This window comes from Ceratotherium simum, chromosome 4, assembly GCF_057802395.1.
Source record: "Ceratotherium simum simum isolate JZ-2026a chromosome 4, ASM5780239v1, whole genome shotgun sequence".
NCBI classification, from domain to species: Eukaryota; Metazoa; Chordata; class Mammalia; order Perissodactyla; family Rhinocerotidae; genus Ceratotherium; species Ceratotherium simum.
Window position 1 is genome coordinate 93,865,381 of NC_141903.1, and position 15,143 is coordinate 93,880,523.

General features: G+C 44.8%; 1 protein-coding gene across 4 annotated transcripts in view; it reads left to right on the top strand.

The window, feature by feature from the left end:
- ZNF496 (zinc finger protein 496) overlaps window positions 1–15,143 on the top strand; it is a 32,329-nt gene that overhangs the window by 7,070 nt on the left and 10,116 nt on the right. For all 4 annotated transcript variants that reach the window (XM_087430244.1, XM_087430245.1, XM_087430246.1 and 1 more), the window contains 2 exons: window positions 14,113–14,245; window positions 14,710–14,817. In XM_087430244.1, the coding sequence (XP_087286370.1) occupies window positions 14,113–14,245; window positions 14,710–14,817 (241 nt within the window). The remainder of the gene's footprint in view (window positions 1–14,112; window positions 14,246–14,709; window positions 14,818–15,143) is intronic.

Sequence of the window (15,143 nt, forward strand, 5' to 3'; positions counted from 1 at the left end):
GTACAGGCCGGGGTGTCTCCGTTCCTTCAGTGCTGGACCCACGGGCCTGTTGCTCCGCTGAGTTTCCGCATCTGCTCTGCTCCGATAGCTGTTGAAACACGAAGTCTCAAAGGAAGTGAAGCCTGTAATTCTGATTGGAAGTTGATGCCCTTCACCTCTGCCACTTTCGGGGGTCTGATGACAGACTTTAGTGTCTGATGAGCTTGGGGGTGCGTCTTGGATTTTCCTCAGATTCCTGTAAATGCTGTAGTGAGCAGACGGTAGAGATTTTGATAAATTGCTGCTGTTTTGTCTGTTGAAGATGGTTTTGGCCCAGTGCACCAGAAGTCACCGTCATGAAGCTCTTATTTTTTTTAAGAGTTTTAAAAAAGATTTATTTTTAATTGTGCTAAAATATACATAACATAAAATTTACAATGTTAACCATTTTTAATGCACAGCAGTATTTTTGTGTTCAGTAGTATTAAGTATAATCACATTGTTGTGTAGCCAATCACCACAAGTTATCATCATCCCAAAGTGAAACTCCTCACCCATTAAGTCATAACTCCCCATTCCCCCAAACCCCAGCCCCTAGAAACCACCGTTCTAGTTTCCCTATGAACTTGACTATTCTAGATTGCTCATGTAAGTAGAATCAAGCAGTATTTGTGTTTTTGTGACTGGCTTATTTCACTCAGCATAACGTCCTCAAGGTTCATCCATGATGTGACGTGTGTCAGGGTTTCCTTCCTTTTTAAGGCGGAATAATATTCCATGGCATGTATATAATGCATTTTGTTTATCCACTCATTCTTGATGGACACTTGGGTTGCTTCTACCTTTTAGCTATTGTGAGTAATGCAGCTATGAACATGGGTGCACATAAAGTTTTTTTTTTTTTTATCTTTTTAGATAATCGTAGATTCACATGCAGTTGTAAGAAATAACAGATATCCCTTGTACTTTTTTTTTTTTGTGAGGAAGATCAGCCCTGAGCTAACATCCGATGCCAATCCTCCTCTTTTTTTTTTGCTGAGGAAGACTGGTCCTGGGCTAACATCCGTGCCCATCTTCCTCCACTTTATATGGGACACCGCCACAGCATAGCTTGCCAAACAGTGTGTCAGTGTGTGCCCGGGATCCAAACCGGCGAACCCCGGGCCGCTGCAGTGGAGCTCGCGCACCTAACCGCTTGCGCCACCGGGCCGCACCCCCGCCTTGTACTCTTGATACTAAGTGGTCTTGTGAAATATAGCACAGTGTCACAACCAGCATATTGACATTGAGACACGCAAAGTACGAGACATTTGCTTCGCCAGAAGGATTCTTCATGTGCCTTTTACAGCCACACCCACTTCTCTTCCCTCCGCCCTCTCATCAGGCTCTGACAGCCACTAATCTGTTCTCCATCTCCAAAATGTTGTCATTTCAAGGGCATCGTATCAGTGGACTCATAAGTATGCAACATAAAACTGCTATACACATTTGTGTGCAGGTTTCTGTGTGAACTGCAGTCTTCATTTCTCTGGGATGAATGCCCAGGTATGCAGTTGTTGGATTGTATGGCAAGCGCATATTTCGTTTTGTAAGAAACCGTTATATCCAGGGCCAGCCCCGTGGCTTAGCCGTTAAGTGCGTGCGCTCCGCTGCTGGCGGCCCGGGTTCAGATCCCGGGCGCGCACCTACGCACTGCTTCTCCGGCCATGCTGAGGCCGCGTCCCACATACAGCAACTAGAAGGATGTGCAGCTATGACATACAACTATCTACTGGGGCTTTGGGGAAAAAATAAATAAATAAAAAGTTGTTAAGAAACCGTTATATCCATTTCCAGAGTGACTGTACCGTCTTACATTCCCACGAACGATGTGAATGATCAGCGTTTTCCACATTCTCGTCAGTGCTTGGTATCACTGTGTTTTTATTTTAGCCATTCTGATAGGTGTGTGGTGATACCTCATTGTGGCTTACATTTGCATTTCCCTATTGGCTGATGATGTGAATCATCTTTTCATGTGCTTATCTGCCCTGTATATCCTCTTCTGTGAGATGTCTTTTCATGATTTTTGCCCAAGTTCAGATTGAACCATTTACTTTTTTACTGTTGTTTTGATAGCTTCTTATACATTCCAGATACTTGCCCTTTTTTGGGTATCTGTTTTGTAAATATTTCCTTTTGCACTGGAACTTGTCTTTCCATCCCCTTTAACAGGGTCTTTAGCAGAGCAGAAGTTTTTAATTTGGACTAAGTCTGGTTGGTCAGTTTTTCCTTTTAAGGATTGTGCTTTTGTTGTCAAGTCTAAGAACTCTTTGCCTAGTCTTAGATCCCAAAGATTTTCTCCTCTGTGTTTTGTAAAAGTTATATAGTTACACCTTTTACATTTAGTCCGTGATACATTGGATCCATGGTGTGATCCATTGCATGTAAGTCCGTGAGCTCTCATTTGGCGTGGGGTGTGGGCCTTGGCTCGAGGTTCATTTTCCCCCGTGGACGTCCTGTTGCTCCAGCACCACTTGTTAGGGGTTCTCTTTCCTCCGAGGAGTTGCTTTTGCTTCTGTCAAAAATCGGTTGAGCAGATGTGCGGGTGCGTTCCTGGGTCTCTATTCTGTTCCATCGATCTATTTCTCTACACCAGTGCCACACAGTCTTGATTACTGGAGCTATACAGTAAGTCTTGAAATGGGGTGGATTGCTTTGTCACATTTTATTCTTCTCTCTCAAAAGGATTTGAGCTATTTTAGTCCCTTTGCTTTTCTGTGTGAATTTTAGAATAGTCTTGTCCAAATCTACAGTCTTACTGAGGTTTTGGTCGGAATTTGTATATCAACGTGGAGAGTGCAGACGTTTTTACCATCCGTGTCTTTCCTTCTGTGAATGGATGTGCCTCTCCATTGGCTTATTTCTTCTTTCCTCTCCTTCATCGGCATTGTGGGGTTCTCAGTAGACAAGTCCTGTACGCGTTTTGTTAGATTTATACCTAAGTACTTCATTGTTTGAGCAGTTGTAAGTGTTAGAGTTTTGATTTTGATGACAACCTATTCATTTCTCGTATAACAAATGCAGTTGGTTTTTGTATGTTCGTTTTGTGTTCTGTGACCTTGCTGGAGTCACACATCAGTTTAAGGAGGGGTTTTTTGTTTGTTTTCAAATAGAATTCTCTGGATTTTTCTATGTAGACAGTGGTTCCATGTGCAAATAAGAGAAGTTTTATTTATTTCTCTCCAATTTCTGTGCCTTTATTTCCTTTTCTTGCCTCATCCTGCTGGCTAGGACTTCCCGCACAGAGGGGAGAGCAGACTCCTTTTGTTGTTCCTCATCTCAGGGGGAAAGTCTTCATTCTCCCACCATTAGGATAGTGTTCACTTATGTTTTTCTAAATTCTCTTTATCAAGTTGAGGAAGCTCCTCAATTCCTCTTTTTCTGGAGTTTTTATTATGTGTGGTTGTTGAAGTTTGTCAAAGCTTTTTTGCTTCAAGTGATATGATCATGTGAATTTTCTTTAGGCTGTTAGTATAGTGGATTATATTGATTGATATTTGAATATTGACCCAGGCTTACATCCCTGGAATAAACCCCTTCTTGTCCTGGTGTAAAATTCTATTTATATATTGCTGAATTTTATTTGGTGTTATTTTTGTATCTCTCTTCATGAGGAGTATTGGTCTGTGGTTTCCTTTTTCTTTGCTGTCTTTGTCTGGTTTTGGTATCAGGGTCGTACTAGCTTCATAAGATGAACTGAGAAGTGTCCCCCTCTTACTTTCTAAAGGGGTTGTGTAGAATTGGTGTTGGTTCTTGGAACATTTGGTAGAATTCTTAGGGAAACCACACGAACCTGGAGATTTGGTGTGGGTGACCGGAAAGTGGTATTTTAATTACAGATTCGACTTCCGGAATGGTTATAGGGCTACTCATTCTTTCTGTTTCCGAGTGGGCAAGTTGTGGGAGTATGTGTTTTTCAGAGAATTGGTTCATTTCATCTAAGCTGTCAGTTTATGCGTGGAGAGTGATGTGTAGACTCCTTGGTCTGGTGTCAGCAGGTTCCTTCCTGATATTGGAAATGTGCGCCTTCTCTTTTTTCTCTCTGTTCGTCTTGATAGAGGTTTTCAGTTCTATTGATCTTTTCAAAGAACTAGCTCGTTGTTTCATTTTTTCTCTGTTTTTCTGTTTTCACTTTCATCGATTTCTGCCCTTGTCTTTATTATTCTCTTCGTTCTGCTTTGGGTTTGTTTGGCTCTTCCCTTTCTAGGTTCTTGAGCTGGGAGCTTAGACTTGAGTGGTGACTTTGCCTCAGAGGTCAGCATTGCTAAGGTGGACACTTCGCACTGTGAATGGCCCTCTCAGCCCTGCGTTAGTGACAGCACACGAACTGGAATACGATGTATTTCTGTTTTCATTCATTTCAGTGTATTTTTTAATTTCCCTTGAGCCACCTTCTTTTTTTTTTTTTTTATAATTTTATTTATTTATTCATTTTGCCCCCATAGCCCCAGTAGATAGTTGTATGTCATAGCTGCACATCCTTCTAGTTGCTATATGTGGGACACTGCCTCAGCATGGCCGGAGAAGCGGTGCGTCGGTGCGCGCCCGGGATCCGAACCCGGGCCGCCAGCAGTGGAGCTCACGCACTTAACCGCTAAGCCACGGGGCCGGCCCTGAGCCTCCTTCTTTGACCCAAGGATTATTTAGAAGTGTGTTGTTTAACTTCCACGGCTTGCGGATTTCCCTGTTATCTTTCTCTGACTGATTTCTAGTTTGATTCCATTCTGATCAGAGAACACACTGTGATTCCAGTTCTTTCACGTTTGTTGGGAGTGTCTCCTCCTTCCAGAACTTTGACCCGGTGTGTGGTCTTGGTGTGTGTTCTGTAGGCACTTGAGAAGGATGCATATTCTGCTGTTGTTGGGTGGAGTCTTCTATAAATGTTGGTGGTTGAGCGGTTGGTGGTGCTCTTGAATTCTTCTATTTCCTTGCTTATTTTATGTGTAATTGATTGTTCGATCAGTTGTTGGGAGAGGACGTTGAAGTCTCCAACTAGAGTGGTTGATTGTTTCTCCTTTCAGTTCTGTCAGTTTTTGCCTCATGTCCTTGGCGGCTCTCTGTTAGGAGCACACAAGTCTAGGATTCCTGTGCCCCTTGATGCACTGGCCCTTTTATTATTATGTGTAGTCCCTTTCTGGTGCTTTTCTTTGCTCTGAAGTGGGCCTTGTCTGGTGTTAGTGGAGCGACTCCTCCTTTGGATTAATGATTGCATAATATACATCTTCATCTTTTTACTTCCGACCTGCCTGCAGTATCACCTTTGAAGTCAGTTTCTCTTAGATAGCTTGTAGTTGGGTCATGTTTTTAATCTCTGTCAGTTGCTGTGTTTTAACTGATGTATTTTAATGTAATTATTGACATTAGAGCTTAAGTCTGTTTTTTGTTTCTGTATTTTCTTTTTCTTGCCTTCCTGTGGATTACTTGAACATTTTGTAGAATTCCATTTTGACTTACCTAGTGTGTTGCTGAGTGTGTATCTTTATATTGTTAATGAAAAAAACCTTACCACACTCTTACGCCCCTTCACTCTCCCCCTTATAATACAACTGGTTTAAATAGTTCCTGTGCGTACGTGTAGAACCACATCAGACAGTGTCATAATTTTTGCCTCACTATCAAAATTATTTAGAAAACTCAGAAGGAGAAGGAAAGCCTGTTGTATTTACCCATATTCTAGCATACCATTTTTCTTCTTCATTTCTTTCTGTTTAGAGAATTTCTGTTAGCTATTCTTTTAGGATAAGTTGCTGGTGGCAAATGTACTTATTTTTGGTTCATGTGAGGATGTCTTGACTCCCCTGTTCATTCCTGAAAGATATTCTCCTCAGATGCAGGATCCGCGGTTGACCGATTTCTTTCAGCACTTGAAAAGTATGGTGCCCTTCTTCTGGCCTCTTAGCTTCTGATCAGCAATCTGCTGCCATTTGTATTTCCTTTTCTCCTACAAGGAAGGTAACATTTTTCTCTGGCTACTTTTAAGATTTTCTCCTTCTTTTGTCTTTAGTTTTCAGAAGTTTATTATGACGTATCTTGGCCTGGACTTCTTTGGATTATCTGTTTGGAGTTTACTCTGCTTCTTGAGTCTGTGGTTTGCATTTCTTTCCAAATCTGGGAAGTCTTGAGCCATGTTTTCTTCAAGTGCTTTTTCAGCTCCAGCTTCCGGAACTCTGACACAGGTTTTGGGTCTTTGGTTGCAGTTCCACAGGTGCTGAGACTCTGTCCATGTTTTTCCAGTCTGTTTTCTCCCTCTTGTTCAAATTGGACAATTTCCATTTTTCTGTCCTCAGGTTGACTGATTCCTTCCTCTGTCCCCTCCAGTCTGCTTTTGAGCCCATCCGGTGAGCTCGTCATTTCAGTGTTGTGGTTTTCACTTCTAATGTTTCCATTGTGTTGATCTTTATATTTTCTGTTTCTTTCAGAGGCTTTCTGCTTTTTCACGGGTTTTGAGCATGCTGGTGATTGCTTGTTGAAGTATTTTGATCATGGCTTCTGCTTTGGCAGATGGTTCTCACATCTCTGCCATCCCAGTGTTGGTGTTTGCTGACTGTCTTTTCATTCAGTTTAAGATCTTTCTGGTTCTTGGTACCAGTGATTTTCTTTTGAAACTTGGACATTTTTATATTATGTTATAAGACTCTGGATCTTATTTAAGCCTTTGGTTTAGCTGGTTTTTTTCTTTTGACACTGCTCTGGCAGGAGAAGATGAGAGGGGCCATTGTGTCACTGCCAAGGGCGGGAAGAAGTTGGGTTGCCTCTTTGGTCTCCGTTGGCACTGAAGGGCGGGCTCCCAAGTGGAGGTGGGATCCCAGTTCTGCATGTGGTCTCCACTGACACCGTGTGTGTCTGTGTGTGTCTGTGTGTGTCTGTGTGTGTCTGTGTGTATGTGTGTGTGTAGACCTTCTCCCTAGTGAGGGAGGCAAGGTGCTCCATTGCAGTGAGGGCGTACATCTACATCCCGCTGCTGGTGTGAGCGAGGCTGTGGTGCTTGGCTGGAGTAGACCAGTCATTGTCCCTCCCTGGTCTGGGGCTGAGAGAACAGGCACCTGTTAGGGTTATTTCCACCTGTGCCCACTGGCCTTTCTGGTTGCCAGCGCCTTCAGCTTCAAGTTTTGATCGATGAGGCAGGAAGAAAACCCCGGGGACTCACCGTTGTGTCATTCCTTAGGACCCGAGGCCCCCGGCTGTCCTGCCTTCCTCTCTCACCCTTCAGTTGTCTTGTGTATGTTTTGTGTGTAATGTCCCAGGATTGTGGTTGTATTGAGTGGAGGAATTAGGGAAAAGTATGTCTGCTCCATCTTCAAGAAGGCAGCAGAGGTCTCCTCTGAAAATCTATTTTAAATAGACATTTACTCCCCCGTCCATTCTCATCATAAAGTTGGCGAGATTTGGAAAGTGGAAGGGTGTCACAGGTCCCAGTCCCCTGACGAGTTTTCTGCCGTTGCTGGGAACACGCTCTGGGCCCTTGCGTGCTGTGTGCATGCTTCTCCCCAGCATGTAAGCGTTTCCCCTCTGATCCGGGCGGCCCTAGGGGATGACCCAAGCATCACTGACCGCTCACCTGCCCTGGCACTTGGGTCTGCTTCCACGATGCCGTGAGCATCTCTGCTGCCGTGTTTTGTTCCTATTTCCACTTTGGGGTAGATTCTCAGATACCTACCTAAGGATCAAAGGGAAAAAACATCCTTACCTCTTCAGATAACACATATTGCCATTTTCCTTCAGAATCTGTAGAACCAGACCCCCCGTGGTGCTGCCTTAGAGCGGTGATTTCTGTCATATTTCATCAGTAGTGACGTTTACCATCTTTTCCTCATTAAGAGACTGGCAGGGAGGAAAAACACTTTTTCCTGTACTCTCTTAGGTTCCGTGGCTGGGGCCCTGCAAATTGAACTGATGAAAGACAGATTAACAGGGGAAAAAGATTTGTTTTGTATGCCTGTGGGGTACCTCACAGAAATGACATGAAAACCCCCAGAAGGCAATCAGACCTCAAGGCTTATGTACCATTTTCACCAAGGGCGATAAATTTCTGGAGAAATGGCAAGACACAGGAAAAGGATTTTGAGCTTCAAGGAGTGGTACATTGTGGGAAGGCCAGTGAATGTGGACACTGATGGAAGATCGGGTTGTTTGGTCAAGTTTGTTGTGCTGTTTCAGGGTGGATGAGAGTCTAGCATTTGGCCCGGGGATTAAGAGTCACCGCCCTTCCTGGTAGGAAAGGAAGTGGGATTCCTTCACAGAGGGGAGTTTACAGCCTGCTGTTAGGCAAACAGGGGAGGGTAGAGCACTCTCTCTCAATCTTCTGTTTCTCAGTTGCTTTCAGCTCCTTATGCCAAAGTGGCATGTTTTCGGGTGGTGTGTCCTGATCCCTTCGAGACTGACACCAAGTTCTTTCCTGCGAGCCCATGGCTTGCTGAGGCCTGTCTTCCATTCTGTGTAGCTTGTCTGGGAGGACAGGCTCGCCCACAATGGCCTCTTCCAGCAGCAGAGCCACATGGGGACTCCTTCAAACGCAGCCCCTCCTCGCCCCCCAACCTACTGAGGCAGGACGTGCATTTTCACCGAGATTCCCAGGTGATTCATATCTACCTCCGAGTTTGAGAAGCCCTGTTCCAAACTCCTGATTCAGCTTCAGACATTTTTGAAATATTCTATTTATTTATGTTTAGCTTTTTCTTCACAATTAACTTCAGACTTGGGGAAGATTACAAGATTAGGACAGAGACTTCCAAATACCCTTCACTTTAATTTCCATATTCCTTCCTTCCCTATGCCCCAGTCTCACCTCCTACACCCTACACACATTTTTTACTGAATCTTTGGAGAGTAAGACGCAGACGTTCATGCCCCTTTATCTCTTGATTGATGCCACTGGGGCATATTTCCTAAAAGCAAGGACAGTTGCTGACATAGCCACAATACAGTTATCACATTCTGGAAATTTAACATTTAAACGCATCCAGGTCATGCTTCTCGTTTAGTTGTCCCATCCCCAACATCTCCTCTGGGTTTGCAGTGTCTTTCATGGCGTCGATGATTCTAACGAGTGAGACGGGACCTCGCCCAGGTAGGGTAGCTCTGCCTGAGCGCCAGGCTGGGCTGTGTCCTTCCCAGCGCGCTGGGCGTGAGGCCTGCAATGGTGCACCCTGTGTGGGCCGTGTCAGCTCTGATCACTGAGTAAGAGTCTCAGGAGACTTTTAATATGACATAGATACAGAATTCATGTATCATTGTTACATAGATATGTTTTTATATTAACATTGTTTTTAATCATCACCAAAATGATGACAGAAAATGGTCTATTTTTACTTTTTAAATCTATTTTGAGCTATAATTTGCATACAATACACCTGTTTTAAGTATAAAGTTTACAGAGTGTTTGACAAGTGTCTACGCTCATGTGACCCTCACCCCCACCAACATGTAGAACATCTCCCTCACGCTGGAAGCTCCCTTCTGCCCCTTTGCCGTGAAGCCACGCTCTCGTGCCCAGGCCAGCACTGATCTCCTTGTTTCTTTGCTGAGGAAGACTGGCCCTGAGCTAACACCCGTGCCCATCTTCCTCTACTTTACCTGGGACGCCACCACAGCATGGCTTGACAAGTGGTGCGTAAGTCCACGCCCAGGATCTGAACCTGCGAACCCCGGGCCGCCAAAGCAGAGCGCACGAACTGAACCACTACACCGGGCCGGCCCTGAATTTCATGGTTTTTGATGCTATTGAAAGTGGTATGGTTTTTTACATTTCATCTTCCACTTATTCATATATAGAAATATAGAAATATAATTGATTTTTGTATATCAACCTTCTATCCAGCAATTTTGTTAATTTTGCTTACTAGTATTGTAGCTTTTCTGAAGGTTCCAGAGGATTTCTATGATTAGGTTGTGGGAATTTTCGCCTCTAGGCTAAGGTGGTGTTCAAATGTTTCTAACACATTTTTACGTATAATGACCAGATGATTATTGATGAGATTTTGTCCCTTTTCTCCCTGAATCTTCATCAAAGCAATGATTGGTAATAGTATTTTATGTACGTTTTTCATGTACTAGTGAAGTGGAGCTTTTTTTCATGTGTTTTAAAGTATTTACTTTCTTGGTCCCCTCGTATGTTGGGATGGAAGGTGTTTCCAGCTATGTTGTAAGCTCTGTATATTTGAGGTCCTCTTCGCCTTTCATAAATAGTGAACATTGGTTCCCAGTTCACCGTTTGTCTTTTGATTTCTTTCATGCTGTTTCACTACTGTAGATATTTATAATTTTTATGTGGAGCATCTGCCAGTTATTTCTTCATGTGGTGTCTCTATTTTTAGTCTCTGAAAGCCATTTTTTTTTTCTTTTGGTACTTCAAGGTTTTTATTTTTATATTAGATGAAGGATCAGAATCTAGTCTTAATTTCTAAATAGGCAACCAACTATATCAGGCACATTGGATAAAAATCATCTTTCTCTTTCCCCATTGATTAGGGTTCTGTTTTTTCTTGTAGATTAAAATTTTGTGTGTACTAAATTTTGTTTCTGGACTCTTTCTTCTCTTCTGTATTGGTCTATTTTTGTTCCAAAACCACATTTCTGACTTTGAAGCTATTTCATCAAAATTATCACCATACTAATTTGTTAAACATTTTCTTGCAATTCATCCTATACCATTAATATTACTGATTATTTATATCACCATAAATTGATTGCAACACATTTAGAATTTTTTTTTAAATTTTAACATTGAAATACTGTTATACTTTCTTTTATGATAGTGAAGTATATCCACTACTTAAAACAAGCGGTTAAAAGAATAGGAACAACAACCAGTTAGAAAATAGAAAAATAGGCAGAGGAAATAAATAAGGATCTCAAAGAAGGCGAAACTCGATTAGCCAGTAAACTGAGGAGATGCTCATCTACTGCCCTTACCGCCACCATAGCAGCCCCGCCAGGACCTGGACGTCTGACCATACCGCGAGTTGGCAAGGCTTCTGGAAACAGGAGTGTGGGGCGCTGCCTGTGGGGGTGTAGTTCAGGGGCTCCACTGGGGGAATGATGTGGAAATATTTGGTATCCATGAAGATGTGCTCCAGACGGTCCAGGAGCTCTCCCTCCACACGTCCACCCTGGAGACACTTGCACACTGATAGGGAGACAGACTAGTGTTCACTGAATTGCTGCTTGTAATAGCAAATACTTGGAAAAACCTAACTATTATCAACGGAAGAATGGGTAAAATCAACTGTGCTCTATGAAATTCTACACATTAGTTTAAGTCAGTGAACTAGACCTCCATGGACATGAATAAGTCTTATACCAAATGGAGAGTATAAGGCAAGTTGAGCATTTAAAATCATACGAAACAGTGCTATGATATCATTTTGATGCTTATTCAGAGGTAATGAGAGTTTAAAAGGCAGGTGCTGAATACCAGACACCAGATCCAGGGTGTGCCCTCCTCGAGCAGGTCCCATCTGTGAACCAACACACCCTTCAGAGAAGACGGGAAGCAAACACTTACCTGTCAGTAGTTCTGACATCTTAGTGTTGGGTACATGGGTATTTCGTCTCAATTTTTAATAATAAAATATAAATGATACTTGCTCATGGTAACTCTTAAGACACTAGCGAAAAGCATAAAAAAGAAAAACCTCAACATGATTCTACCAAACAGTGCATTCTGTGTTCTTTTACGCATGCCTTTGCGTACATCTCTGATGATTTCCTTAGGAAAATGCCTAGAAATAGGATTACTGGGTCACAGGGTGTGCTCCTGTTACATTCTCCCAAATACTGCTTGCATTTCCCCCAGGCACATATAGGAGCCTGTTTTCCTGCCTCCTCAGGGACCCAGGGAGCATCACACTTCTAGTCTTCTGCTCAGGTGGGCTTGGGCAAAAACCCACAGAAAGCAAAAATACCCAAGTGATTGTACACATGTGACCATTGAATTTCACTTGTGTTCCTGATGGTTGACATTTAAAGACACAATCTCTGTTCAGCAAGATTTCTAGGGCCCATTAGAAAGCTTTAACCCACCAGTTCCCAGCCTCGACTTCCTGTCACAGTCACCTGTGGAACCCATCGTAGTTTTTTCCTTGAAAAGGTAATGCTGTTTCATAATTCGAAAGACACCAGATGGTGTTGCTGAACAACGTTTAGTTTGTTGGGTGTTGTAGAGCAGTTTCTCGACCGTGGCTCTCTTCACAGTTTGGCCAGAGAGTTCTTTGTCGCATGGGGCTGTCCTGGGCACTGTAGGGGGTTGAGCAGCATCCCTGGCCTCCACTCACTCAATGCCAGTAGTGCCCACCCCCGAGTGGTGACAAACAGAAATGTCTCCAGGAATTGCCAGGTAGCCCTGGTGCAGAATCAATCCACTTTGGTTGAGAGCCACTGTGCTAAAAGCATTGTGCTAGTGTTGGAGAAGTAACTTTTCTTAGGAGATTTCATGCTGGTGCATGTGGAGGTAATGTATCCTGGTGTCTGCGGTTCCCCAGTGATCCAGGGCAACGAGTAGACATACCCACCTACCACGTGTGTGAGAGGGGCTGTGACAATGGCCAGTGTCAACTTGATGAATCCAGTTGGAGGGTTATATGCCCTTCCTGTTCATTGTATTACTCTCTCTGTTTTCTCTAGGTTTAATTTCAAAAATTAAAAAGTGTGTATGTGGGGGAAGAAGAGTCCAGAGGTACCGGAGGACATTCATTGAAAATTCTCCTTTCCCAGCCCTGTCCCCACACACACCTGTCCCCCAGGGCAGCCATGTGGCAGTAACTGTTAATCTTCCAGAGGCTGAGGCAGGTGCGAGGGCAGAGGTTTAAAATATCATGAATTCTTTTTCACTTTTTTTAAACAGATGTTAGTTTATGGTACAATATTATATGGGTTGCATTTTTCCCCCTAAATTTTATTTTGAAGTCCTTTCCAATTAACTGTGTAAAGGACTTGTTTTTATTTAACCCAAAATGGAATTTTATTTTAAATACTTTGAAACACCTTGCAGGAAATATGTGCCTTGTTAAGCCACTATCCAGTGAATGCTACATGCAGACAAATTCTACGACCATGTGTGTGTATATATATATATATATATGTATAGTGACACACTTAGTAGAAATAATAGATTTATGTATTTCTGTTCTGGGATTAGAAGGTACAAACAGAAATGTCACCTAGACCAGTAATTCTCCATCTTTCACATTTTACTTTTTCCAAATATTCTATCAAATATTTAAGGTTCAGATTGTTGCAAACAAAATGAATAATTTTTCAATGACATTTATTGTTACCATCAATCTATTGTCATATTGATATTTACAGGAAGTTTGAGACCCTAATTTCATACTTCAACTGGCAAAGATCTATATTTCTGTTTTGGAAAGAACTTCCTTATCTTTATGGTCTCCTGGTACTGTATGGTTATGCCATCATTTTTTAAATTAAAATTAAGGTTTGACCCATTCCCGTGGTCCATGACTCAGAGTGAAAGAGAAATCTCTCTGCTTGCCTAGCCCGGGCCCCTGCCCATGGGGCGTCTAGACAGCCTCTGATGGTGCCTTTCATGTGACACTCACTTTGGAAGGACTCCTCTGTAGTAGGAGAGGCCCTCGTCCTTGCTAATGGGGTGTGGTCGGGCCTGGCAGGATGGCCTGTGGTTTACTTCAGCAGTTCTCTGCCCATGGGCGTGGAGCATTTCAGCCTTCACTCGTCTCGCGTCATCGATGCTGCGGTGAAGCAGTGTGTTCAGACCTCACGCTGCACAGTGCAAAGTAAACTCTAGAGATGGCTTCTCTGCCTCAAAGGGTGAGCGTGTCGGAAGTCTGCCCGCCTGGGGCCGTGGGGCGTGGCCTCCCCGCACTGAGTGGGGGGACCATTGCTTCACATCCTTGGCCACTGGGGAGGCATCCCCTGTTAGGGTTCGGCCGTAGCACCTGGGTCCGAGATGGACCTCAGGCTGGAACTGGGAAGCCAGAAGCCCCGGAGCAGCCCGTCCACCTTCCCTTCCTCCGTCTGCACGCGTCGCTGGGCTCTGCCCTCGGCCCCAGCTCGCTCCAGGCGTGTCCCGGCTTGTCCCTGGACTGAGGTGTGCCTGTTCTGTGCTTTCAGAATCGGGTTTCTCCTTTCAAGGACATGATCTTCTGCTTCTCGGAAGAGGACTGGTCCCTCCTAGACCCTGCCCAGACTGGCTTCTACGGAGAGTTCATCATCGGGGAGGACTGCGGGGTCTCGCTGCCTCCACGTAAGCCCCGATTCCCCCTCTCCTGAGACAGGGAAGCGGGGGGCCCACGTCTGCTGTGGCTGTACACAGAGGTCACCTGTACACAGTGGCCCCAGGATGCTTTGCAGGTTGACTGTCGCCTGCTGTGGTCGCTTGTGAACCAGGCTCCTGGCTATGAGACCAGATATACCGCCTTGCCCGCGGCCGCTCTTCTCCTGGTGTCCTCACCCTGTGGCTCTCCCCACTTCTGGTTTTCTAAGCCCCAAGCCCGCCGCTTTACCTTTAGGGTGCTCCCTCCTCACCTCCCTGCTTGCTCCGGCTTTTCTGCTTCTCTGGAGCCTGCGCGGCCCCATCGGTGCCCTGCCTGTGGTGTGTCCCTTCAGCTCCTCTCTCCTGGACCTGTCCCAGAGTCACCACGCTCCATCTGCCCTGGTTTCCTGCGGAGCAGATCACCGATGAGTGTGTCTCCCCCCTTCTGTGAACAGATGACCCAGCTGCCCAGCCGGACATCTCCCAGGGAGAGGAGGACGAGCCTCATGTGGCAGAGCTGCAGGACCTCCAGGGGAAGGGCGCACCCCAGGTCTCCTACTGGAGTGAGTCATGGGTCAGGGTGGGGTGGAAGGCTGGCCCGCTCCCTCTGCCATCCCTCTGCAGCCCCGTCAGCCCTGGACTGGGTCTTGGTGGACGTGTCTTGCCTCTTCCCCGACTCCTCGCAGAAAGGATGTGGGATTTCAGTTTTGCCAGGTGGGGTTGTGGGGTTGCACTCCCTCAACCAGGGGCCAGGATGTGACGGGAGTGTCTTTCTCCTCTGCTGTAAGTCGCACCTCGTTTGAGCTGACGACCCAGCGGCCCCTCCACACCTGAGGTCAGATGCTCTCCAAGAGTCAGGTGGGAGAGGAGAGGACGTGCCTCCGCTTGG